This window comes from Pteronotus mesoamericanus, unplaced genomic scaffold (assembly GCF_021234165.1).
Source record: "Pteronotus mesoamericanus isolate MK-2021 breed Mesoamerican mustached bat unplaced genomic scaffold, CSHL_Meso_final contig_101, whole genome shotgun sequence".
In the NCBI taxonomy this organism is placed as follows: domain Eukaryota; kingdom Metazoa; phylum Chordata; class Mammalia; order Chiroptera; family Mormoopidae; genus Pteronotus; species Pteronotus mesoamericanus.
This window is the reverse complement of record NW_026555001.1, coordinates 7037543-7049689: the sequence shown is the minus strand read 5'-3', so window position 1 is coordinate 7049689 and position 12147 is coordinate 7037543. Positions and strand designations below refer to the sequence as shown.

Genomic DNA, 12147 nt, shown 5'->3' with positions numbered 1-12147 from the left:
CTTCCTTTTTGGGAGGGCCAGTGGGAAAAGGATTATACTTGGGAGATAAACATATTATAACCCAGCAAAGGATAAGGGCTTAGTTTAGACTAAGGATGACATCAATATTTCTAATATTTCTATAAAACAAAACAGTCAGTGAGAGGTTTATTTAGATGATTTGAGGTGGAGGTCTGACTCGCAATAATACTGACTGAACTATATATCCCTAAGCAAGCGACGTCACCTTTTCTGGTCCTTGTTTTTGTCATTTATTGTTAAATGAGGGGGCCGAACTAAGATCTTGCAGATCTATGTGCTAAGAATCCCATGAAGGATAACATTAAAACTGAAGAAGATGGCTACATTCACCTACTCCCCTATCTCTCTGAGATAAGCCACGGCGGAAATAAAGGCAGAGTGACACTACTCAACAATAGCAGAATATCCACTCTCAAATCCACATAAAATACCCTCCAGGATAGACTATCTGCTTGGCCATAATTCAAAGCTTAATAAATTTTAAAGGACTGAAATAATATAAGGTATGTTTTCTGACCATCCCAGAAAGAAATAAGAAATCAATAAGGAAAAAAATTAGGAAACTCACAAGTATGTGGATATTAAAGAATACATGCCTAAATAACTAAATAACTAATGGGTCACAGAAGAACTAAAAAAGAAAATCAGAAAATACTTAAGATCAATTAAAATGAAGATAAAACATATCAAAATTATGAAATGCGGCTAAATCAGTCCTTAGAGGAAAATGTATAGCTATAAGTACCTACATTAAAAAAGAAAGATCTCAAATCAATATCCTAACCTCCTACCTTAAGACACTAGCAAAAGAAGAGCAAACTAAACCTAAAGCAAATAGAAGGATGGAAATAAAAAGGAACAGAAATTAATACAATAGGGGGAATCAATTAAGTCAAAAACTGGTTCTCTAGAAACATCTGTAAAATTGATAAACCTTTAGCTAAGTTGACCAGAAAAAAACAGAGAAGTCTTAAGTTACTAGAATCAGAAATGAAAGGGGGGCCATTACTACCAACCTCTCAGAAATAAAAATCTGGTGATTGTTGGGGTGCGGGGAGTTTAACGGGACTAAATGGTAATGAAAAAAATACAATAAAGATTATATATTTAAAGACATAAAACGTGTATAAACGAATACTATGAATAATTGTATGTTAATAAATTAGAAAACTCAGATGAAATGGACAAATGCCTAGAATAACAAATTGTCAAAACTGACTCAAAAAGAAATGGACAATCTGAAGAGACCTATAACAAGTGAAGAGATTGGATTAGCCATCAAAAAATCCCCACAAAGAAAAGCATAGGTGGCTTCACCACTGAATTCTACCAAACATTTAAAGAAGTATTAATACTAATTCCTCATAAATTCTTAAAAAAAATCCAGAAGAATAATTTTATGTGGTCAATATTACTCATATCAAAGGCAGACAAAGACATTACAAGAAAAAGAAAATTACAGAGCAGTATCTATTCTAAATACAGATATGAAAATCCTCAACAAAATAACAGAAGGACAAAGCTGGAGGACTCACACTTTCTGACTTCAAAACTAACTACAAAACTAGAGTAATCAAGACAGTGTGGTACTCAATAGAATAAAATTGAGTCCAGAAATAAACCCAGGTATCTTGTGGTCAATTGATTTTTGACAAGCCCAATAAGACCATTCAATGGGGAAAGAATAGTCTTCAACAAACGGTGCTGGGACAACTGAACAGACAACCTAATAGTCACATGCAAAAGAATGAAGTTGGATTCTTACTGCACGCCATGTACAACAGTGAACTCTGAATGGACCAAAGACCATAATGGACAAGTTAAAACTATAAAGTTTCTTGGAAAAAACAGAGGGATAAATCTTTATGCCTTTGAATTTGGGAATGGATTTTTAACTAAGGCAACAATTACATAAACTGGACTTCATCAAAATTAAAAACTTTTGTGTTTCAAAAGATATACAAAGATTATTAAAAAAAATTAACCCACAGAATGGGACAAAGTATTTGCAAATTATTTATCTGACAAGGGACTTGTATCCAGAATATATAATGAATTCTAACCACTCAATAATGAAAAAAACCCCCCAAATAACCCAATTAAAAAATGGGCAAAGGATCTGAGTAGACATTTCTTGAAAGAAGACATAGAAATGGCCCATAGGCAAATTAAAAGATCTTTTATATCATTAGCCATAATGAAAATACAAATCAAAACATAAATTCACACCCCTTGGGATGGTTATAATAAAAAAGTCAGAGAATAAGAAGTGTTGGTGAGGATGCAGAGAAACTGCAATCCTGGTAAAAGGCTGGTGGAATGTAATACGCCAGCTACTTGGAAACAGCCTGGAAGTTCCATTCTGCAAAAAGTTAAATACAGAGTTACCATTTGACCCAGTAATTTCACTCCTAGGTGACCCACGACAACTGAAAACATAGGTCCACATAAAAATTTATATGTGAATGATTTTAGCCATAGGTGGAAACAGCTGTAAACATCCATAAGGTGCTGAATGCATAAACAAAATGTGGTATTATCCATGCAAAGGAGTATTACTTGTTCACAAAAGGAATGAAGTACTGATACATGCTGTAACATACATGAATCTTAAAAGCATTATGCAAAAACATAATAACAAAACAAACAAAAAAGCATATGCTAAGTGAAGAAGCCAGTCACGAAAGACCATATATTATATTATTTCTTCGATGTCCAGAAGAGGAAAATCTATGAAGACAGAAAGTAGGCTGGTGGTTGCCTAGGCCTGGTGCGGACGGGGCGGGGACTGGAAGGGAACTGGGGAGTAATAACTATGGGGTCTCTTTATGAGGTGACAAAACATTCTAAAAGTGACTATGGCCATGACTGCATAATATTAAAAACTACTGAATTGTACACTTTGGATGAATTATATGTCAATAAAGCTGTTTTTAAAAAAGTGGTCCAATGTATTTTATTGCGTGGTAAAATCTTGCAGGGACACCTTTTACTTGGTTGCATTCCTTTATTTTTCTATAATGAGCAACTATAGTCGATATAGTAAAAATCATAATCCATTTAGATTATTTTAATAAATTGGATCTCCAGTTCTTAATCTTTATTTGGGGCATGGATTTATTTGAGGATAAGATAGAAGTTATAGACACTACACCCTGGAAAATTCACATACAACCTACGAGAAAATTTTTAGGGGGCTCAAATAACCCTGCAGCCCCCGTGGTCCCCATAGAGACCCACAGACTCTCGTTTAGATGAACGTTGTTTACTTACAAAAGGAGACTTAAAAGCCAAGCTGGCAGCAATGGTGAGAGCAGGATCCAAGCAGCGGAAGATAGACCCAAACAGCATCAGTTTCCCGATTCTCACATCCACAGGCAGAGAGGCCAAGTGATACCCGAGGGGCGTCAGTTTTTCATCCGGAGTTAATGCTCCCAAGTCTCGTAATCGTATTTTTGAGGCACGAAGAGAATCAGGGTGCGGCGGTTCGATGAGCCGAGAGAACACGGACTGGAGGGTATGAGTGCTAAACATCTCTAAAATTTTAATTCTGGAAAAAAAAATTGTCAATTTTATTTCTGGTGGGATCACCTCAAGGAGTAGGCTTCTTTCTTAAATGAAAATAATTTATAATTTCTTAGATATATGCTTTCATAAACCAAACAACGCTAATTTAAATTTTTCTAAAATCTTTTTTGCCTTCTTATTCTCCAGCAATAAACAGCAGAAACATTTTCAGGTTCTGAAACTTCTGAAATTTAGAATAAAATTCTCTATAAATTTTCAAATTTCCATACAAACAACTCTAAACCTACTTTTTCCCACCCCTGTATTTCCTTTTTAAGCTGTGAACCCATACACATACAATTTTACATTTTACTAATATGCACATATTTGGTATCAAGCTTTTTCCCACTGAAATCACGTAGCTGTTTCACTTTAACACATGCATTGCCTGTAATCCACTTACTTAAATTTTGAATGGAAAAAAAAAGAACCACGTTGGTCTATATAATTTACCTATTTCCCCACTGTTGTATTTGAGTTGTTTTTAAATCGTATGTGCTACATATACTACACTTCCCCTTCTCTCATCCTCCCTCAAGGGTCAATCAACTTCCAAAGCTCTCTCAAGTCCCTTCCCTGCTCTTCATTTGCTCTGCTACGGCCTGAGTTCAACGTATCTGCCTGCCCAGTTTCTTAAGACCCGACCATGAACAGCTGAAAACAGGGACTGTGTCTGGTATCCCACAGTATCCCTAGTGCTTAGCCCAAGCCCTGGCAAATCAATGCTCTCAAAATAAATCTGCTGCCTAAAAAGGAGCTATAACATCTGTGCACAAGTACTTTTTTTTCCTTTGCGTTATTTTATGGGCACATTCCCTCAAAGTGATGACTGGGCCAAAAGGCATGGGTAGTTTTAGAGTTCTTGTATAATACCAAGCAAATTTGCAGAAAGGTTGAACCATGGGATCCCCAGCTTCAATAACATTGAGTTTGATAATTCATTTATTAAATTCCATTTTATGATATTTATTTTTATTTGTTCATCTGGTAAATAATGGTGTTTTCAAGTAGTTTTTGTTCACTTTGCTATAATTGCTAATGAAGCTGTAGATTTTTCCCTGTGATGATTTAATATTGGTGGTACCTCTAACTCATTTCTTGATAAGTTAAGATTACTTTTATGATTACTAATATATACTTATAGTCTATTTTAGGGTCATCCTCTGCAATGTAAGAGATCTTTATGTGCGGAAAGTTAAAGGAACGGTAAAGGAAGGCAAAACTGGAAAGTTCTTTCTTTGTCCACTTTTTTTTTTTTAAGGATTTATTTATTTACTTTTAAAGAGAGGGGAAGGGAAAGAGAAAGAGAGGGACAGAAATGTCGACGTGAGAGAGAAATATCGATCAGTTGCCTTTTGTATGTGCCCCACCCGGGAACTGAACCTGCAACCTCGGCATGTGTCCTAGATGGGAATTGAACCAGGGACCCTTGTAGGATGATGCCCAACCGACTGAGTCACACTGGGAAGGGCTCTTTGTATACTTTTAGAAAAACGTCTCTTTCTAAGAAAAAGAAAACATGGATGTACCTTAGACAGAGCTGTTCCAATGGCACTCTTTGTATTTCTGGAAGCTGCTGCTTTAAAAGCTGGTGATTGAAGTGATGGCTGGTGAATAAATGGAAGCAGACCCCAGATGCAACACGACCTGCCCGACCTTTTCTTTGCAGAGCATTGGCTTGAGAGACAAAAGTATCCTCTAGACTTTCCATCCCCTTGCTGGCATCATATCTATAAAGGAAAAGAAAATGTAAACAGAGTTCTTTTGTAAAAGCATGGTCAAGATGCTATTTAGAATGGACAGATTAGATGAACCACCTTACTTCCAGGGACGGACACAGGGTCCTCTGTGTTCTATGACAGTTGGGTCCCTGGTGGAAGCACAGCGCTAATTTAAATGGTATCGAATGTTACTACATATCGTCTCTTTATTTAATTTTCTTTTTTAAAAAATTTTTTCATTTTTATTTATATTTCACAAATAAAAATTATATATATTTAAGTGTATCATGTGATATCTTGATATATGTAGACATTGTGAAATGACTGCCAATATCAAACTAATGAACACATATGAACTCTATTTCATTCAAGCACAAGCAAATCATATTAAAAAAAAAAGAGAGGAAAACTAATTACTTCCAAGATAGAACCTTAAACTTTCCATCTCTGTTTCACTTTAAGATTATGGTCTGGCTGTATACTCACTCATATATCCACACACAGTTTTGTACTTTTTAAAACAGTAATCTGTGGTTGAACACCATTAGCTATTAAGAGCTGTGCCACTCTAATTAAGGCATCCTTAGCCCCTCCCTGATACTGCCCAAAGAGAATACCTCTTTTCTTTCATTTTCCCAGAATCGATGACATAGACAACATCATCGATGGTTATGGATGTCTCAGCAATGTTAGTGGAAATTATTATCTTAGTTACACCCACAGGAGGTTTTATGAACACAGCCTGCTGCTCTTCACTGGATAAAGACGAATGCAGTGGGTGAACAACACACCTGAAAGGCAACAGAAGCACGTTTAGTGTTCCAGCATGAAGCACTGAAACTGGATTTTAGTACGTGGGTTCCTATTCAACTGCCGTACCAAGGATCAGCAGCTGCCTACCACCTGTCCTCAGGGCCCAGCTCTTCTAAGTGGGAAGGGTCTTCTGATCCTTACGAAGGACTTACTCAGTTCTGTGAACTAAAAACCTTGCATCTACTTGGGAAAACTGGAGTGTAACTTAGTAGTAAACAATCCAGAGGACAAAACAGTTGACATTCTGCAAGTGACAGGACTAGAGCACACTAACCAGCAAAGAATCATTTTTTCCCTACCTTTAAATCCAGAGCAAGAGAGGCAGAGACAGTGATGCATACTAGAAATTTCATTCTTATATTTCTAGGGAGTGTTCACCTGTCAAGCAGTTGTCTCTTCAATAAGAAGACACACCCAACGTTTCTTGCCCCCAAAATAGGATCAACTGAAAATTTATTTTTCCTCCTGAAAATGGCAGCATTTCTCTGTTGTTACTAACATTGGCTTCTCCCATCCCCGGTATCTGGCAACGGAGATGACACGCAATTTTGCTGAGTCACTGTGCTAAGTGAAGACAAATATTTTTATTGAATGGAATGGGAATGACTGATTTCCTGGAACAGGCAGGTTTGTCTATTTCCAGCTGGCATAAACAAAATATTCTTGAGGAGTGACACCAGAATCTAAAGATGGTGATGCCTGTTAAAAAGACCTTTCTGGCTGCTCATCTTCGCATATGCATGCGACTGCAATAGACGATGAAGGAAAGCAATTCACTTACCGATTACTACGTCTGTTGTTGAAAAGAGAATTAGACTGTAGTTGTTCATAAAGCATTTTGATTTCTGCCAATCCCGGTAAAAATACAAGTATAGCACCTGGGTATATAAAAATAATCAATCTGATAGATGCAGAAAAGGAAAAACTAACAAATTATGGAGCTGTTTTATATTTAAAAAACATAACCTGAGATGTTTCACTTTCAATTTTCTTTTTTGAATTTTTTAAGAAAAGATATTATTTATTCATTTCTAAAGAGGGCATGGGAGGAAGAAAGAGAGAGGGACATCGATCAGTTGCCTATTGCACGCCCCCCAACTGGCAACTTGGCCTGTGCCCCAGGCATGTGCCCTGACTGGGAATCAAACCAGCGACCTTTTGGTTTGCAGGCCAGCGCTCACTCCACTGAGACACACCAGCACAGGGCCTCAGTTTTCTTTGTAAAGTCTCCAAGGATTTAATAGATAAGAAACTTTTATATTTTCTGACTTAATGACTACTAAATGACTAGGATATTATCTTTCTATAGCAGGAAAAACAGAAGTGTGGGAAAATACAATGTCTTAAGTTATACAAGCATTACTAGCAAAGCTCTAAACATTTCGTACATTTAAAATGACTTTGTAACTTGGCCAGGTCACAGAATTAATATGAGTGGAGCTTGGACACTAGCTAGGGTTTCTGGCATCTGATCTGTGCTCTTTCCACTACATACTACATGCTCCTCCCTGTTACAATACCACATTTAAGAGTGGTAAGATAATCTATACAGATGGAAGGAAATATTTTGTCTCTATTTTTGCATGCCTTTTGATCTGTCTTGCCCTCATAGCTTGGCCATAGGTATCAGGGATATCTCTAATATTCACAAATATATCACTGACTCCTTAAACACTACCTCTACTTGGCTTTGAATGCAATAATTTTCTAATATTTCTTTTTGGCTGCTATTCTTGATTTTTTTCAGTAAGTCATTTTCTTTATGAAATATGATATTAAGTCTGATGATAATGCATTAACCAACATTAGCTACTTGCCAAGAGATCAGAAACAAGGCAGTTTAATAATTTTTATGTGGCTCACATATCTCTAGAAATTACCACATAATGATTAAAGTCTAAGCCAGCGATTTTCAACTGGTATGCTGCAAGAATTTTTAAAGTGTGCAATACCTGACTATTTAGTCAGGGGCGTTGACCTCTTTTCCCTTAGATTGTCAAATAAAAAAATGACAAAAGCCAACACAACAATAGATATCTGGTATAAATGCCCTGTCTTGAACCATAAATATAGTTGCATTTTATTGGTCATGTTGCATCACAAGGCTGCATCTGATTGGTTAATTCTTGGTATCAGAAACCCTTATATACAAGTATAAGCACCTGATTTTTTTTTTTTTCCAGTTTGGTAAGATTGCCAGGTATTGTTTTAAAAGTAACTTATTATTTCATTTCTGAAAGAGATCTATGAAGTACAGGGTATTTTCATTTTTGGATGAGGACACAAAGTCACATAACTATAGGTGGCAGAATTAAGCTTTGAACCTTGGCACCTGATTTTTTAAAAAGTCACTTTGGAACAAAAAGTATAGGTAATTACTTTAATTATTATTTTTGTTAAGTCCATTACAGTTATACTTATTTTTTTGCCAGATGGACAAAAAAGATATTTTCTGGCGTGCCACAGAATTTCAGTAATTTATGTGCATCACGAGATGAAGGAGGTTACAACTCGCTGGTCTAAGCAGAGAAGGGCAGCCACTCCCGCCTCTTAAGCACTGAGTAATGAGCACGTAATGCAACTGTTTGATCTCTTATTGAACTTAATGATCGCTCGGTATGGACCGCACCTATTCATGCAACAAATACAGACTTCATACCTAAATATTCCAGGCACTGCTCCGGGGTCTGAGGAATACAATGGTACACAAGAAATCCTATTCTTAAGGAACTTATACTCTATTGAAGGAGACTGTCAGTAAGCAGAACTTGTAATTTTGGATAATGGTAAGGGCTATAATAAAAATAAAAATCATTTTTGGACATTGTAATGGAGTAGCGAGGGCAAGGCAACAGATAGGGTAGCCAGAGGAGGCTTTTCTCTGAAGAAAAGACATGTGACAAAAACCTGAATGATATGAAGGATTCAGTTAAGGATTCAGAAGACCTGGCCCATTCATTCTGGGGATAAGGGACTCACATGAAGTAGAGAAGGCCAAAGGGATGGGGAGACGGTGAGTTAGGGGACAGCAGTTATTGCTGTGCTACGGCAACAGTAGCAGTAACAGTGATAATGATACACATGATGATAAATATAATATTATCATTATTAGGGGGAATATCTAGTTGGCACTACCTATATGCCAGGCACTGCGCTAAGTGCTTTTCATGCGGTTTCTTTTAACCACAGAAATAGCTTCACCTAAGAGGATTTCTTAGTGTCTTCGTTCTGCAAACAAGAAAAGTGAGGCACAGAAAAAAATGCTAAGGACTTTACCCAAGGTTATGGAGTTCCTAAGCTGGGAAGTTTATCAGATTCTACAGCTGTTCTCTTAACCCCGATGCCCGGTCGCCTCCATGTGCAAAGCCTTCATGCGATTCAAACCTCATTACTCGTCTCCCATTTAGTCAAGGACTGCGTGTCTAATATGTGGATCATCCAGGCCTTCTTTTCAGCTTTCTTCCTTTGGGACTTTGTATTGTTAACATTTTTTTGTTCGTCGAGAGCAAGAGTGCAGAGTGAAAAAGTGGGCGAACCTCAAAAGTTAAAAGGTAAAATTTCCCTCAAAAAGCCTAATAAGCAACGTGGCACACAGCTGGGGTGAGAGGCGGGGCAGGGGCCAGGGCTCCGGGAAGGGAAGTTGTCCCTACAGTGCCCATGATCCCAGCGAGCGAGCTCCCTTCCCTTCTGCTGCCTCCCACATAAATGAAGACAACAAGCAGTTACCTGGGGGGTAGGGGTGCTTTCCATCCACAATCCATTCTAACAAGGCCTCTATTAATTCAAGGTTGACCTTTTCAAAATCCATGACGGACATCGTTTTGATGACTGATTTGCTAACCCCTGAAAGAAAGGTAAAAACGAGAAGGATAGTTATACCTTATTAAAGACAATATGTCCATGAACTAGGTGAGTGTCTTGATGTGATTTAATAATACAGATGTTTACAGTTGATGTGTTTTAACACATTTCACGCAGTTAAAATGAATTTTTTCTTTCAGTTTCTCAGAACATACACACTCACTGAAAGTACTTTTTGCTTGAACAGTAACCCAAAGAGCAGGCTGGGAAGGCCCAGATAGGCCACTCCCCCCCATTCTTCCCCTCTTTCATCCATCACATACTTGTGGACAATTTCAGTCCTAGAAATAAAATTCCAAGTCAAACACATTTTAGAATCCCCTCCCAGGTTCAATCAAGGCACGAGTCAGATCAGATCAAAGTCGTCCAGGAAACATTAACCCACGGAAATCAGTGGACAGAAACCACAACTTCCACCAGCATCTTTATAACAGTGAATCTTAACCTTTCAGTTCATTTGAGATAATGATAAAAGTTATGAACTTTCCCAGAAAAATACATGTGATTTCAATGGCTACACCAACACCTCTGAAGTCTATCCATAGATTTTCAGGTGAAGGGCCCACAATTTCCTTCTAACGTAGCTGAGGCCTGGTGAAATACTCAGTTCTTTGGGTTGTACCACAAGCCCCAGCCAGCTCTTTGGAAAACGAATAGCATATTCTTGGGGCGACTAACCCTCCAGAGACTGCTGCCCTTTCTTCTTGGTCCTCCCAGGCCCCTCACCCTAAATATAGCCTAGCTGGAACAAAGTAACTGTAGCTGGTATCAAGAAAGGGAAGCTTCCTGTATTAATGTTGTAAAGTTTGAAGAAAGAAAAAAGTTTCCAAGCAATGCTTTTCTGGCAGAGTAAACCATATATTTGTCAAACACAAACAGAAAGGAATAGGCTACACAAATAAGGGTGTGGTTGGTTGTGGAAGGCAGAGAAGGAATCATTTCTTTTTGTCAATTTTCCAAATAGCCAGACTGTTCAAAAAGGAGAAAGGATCAACTAATTGAAAAAAGAAGAGAAGTGAAAGTCATTTAAAAAAATTGTTTTAATACTTTGGCAATTTTTACTAATCAATCATATAGTTCAAAGGACTGGGTTTTTTTAAAACTAGAAAAAGTTTTAAAAATTGAGCTTGGGAACATGATTTAATTTTCTGAAAACTGCAAGAGCACTGAGATCAACTAGATCAAGTCTGTCCATCTGTCTCTCTAACAGGGGAAGGGAGGCTCAGCGAAGCTAAGCAATCAGCCCAGCACCGTACAGAAGCTAGCGGCAAAGCTAAGTTTTCTGACCCAAGCCTGCCATCCTCCTTCCTTAGAAAGGAATGCTCAGAAGTGCTTTCTAAACTGTGGTCACCTCTATGCTTGAAATTAGAAAGGCATTGCTTAGATGCAGTCATAGCTCTTAAAGACAATTCTAAAATTTCAAAAGGAAAACCAAAAGGATTTTTCCTGTTCTATAACTTAAGAGAATAAGGAAATGGGAATTCTCAGCTGGTAAAATGTGAAGAAAGAACACAAACTTTTGAGTCACATATTTTAATTAGAATCACAAATATGTCCTTACTAGCAGGGCACTAGGCTGTGATTGGTACTATCTTATTCAAACCCCAAATTACTCCATTTTATAGATCAGGAACCTGAAGTATAGAGAGGATAAGACACGTGGCCCTAAATCCTATTTGCCCATCTTTCCAAACAGCAGAACCCTGGCCGAGGCCCTAATTCGTTGATGTTATCATTTCCTGGAGAATTGGGACCAGAGTCTTTGGTGGAAGGAGAAAAAGGAAAACTCACTTGTCCCTTCTCTTATGGAAGCAGTAACGGGGGTAGGAGGCTCTTACTCCTTGGAAAGCAAACACTTTTTGGGGTGGAAGGACTAAGGGCAGTTGGGGGAGCAGTCTAGGGAAAAGGAAGGAAAAGCAGCTGAGACCATCTCTGGTCTAGGATTTAAGGAAAAAAGAAAAAGCAGAAAAGCAGTAACCCTGGGGTTTCTATGGGTTCAGCCCAACTTCTACGTATAGAACATGATGTAGGAACAAAGAATAGCTGGGTGGGGTCTGACATGGGAGGAGGGAGCACCTAACAACATAGCATAAAAAATGCTCAGCACCGGGTGGACCCTCGAAATATTATTTCCAAGTGTTATATGGAAAGCCCATGAATAATG

At 37.8% G+C, this 12147-nt stretch overlaps 1 protein-coding gene across 1 annotated transcript in view; it reads right to left on the bottom strand.

Annotated features, from left to right (window-relative positions):
* Positions 1-12147, bottom strand: part of DHX57 (DExH-box helicase 57) — a 49501-nt gene that overhangs the window by 14051 nt on the left and 23303 nt on the right. Inside the window, exons 12-16 of the mRNA XM_054567619.1 lie at positions 9849-9965; positions 6904-7000; positions 5927-6100; positions 5118-5318; positions 3295-3571 (exon numbers count right to left, since the gene is read on the bottom strand). Coding sequence (XP_054423594.1) covers positions 3295-3571; positions 5118-5318; positions 5927-6100; positions 6904-7000; positions 9849-9965 — 866 coding nt within the window. The remainder of the gene's footprint in view (positions 1-3294; positions 3572-5117; positions 5319-5926; positions 6101-6903; positions 7001-9848; positions 9966-12147) is intronic.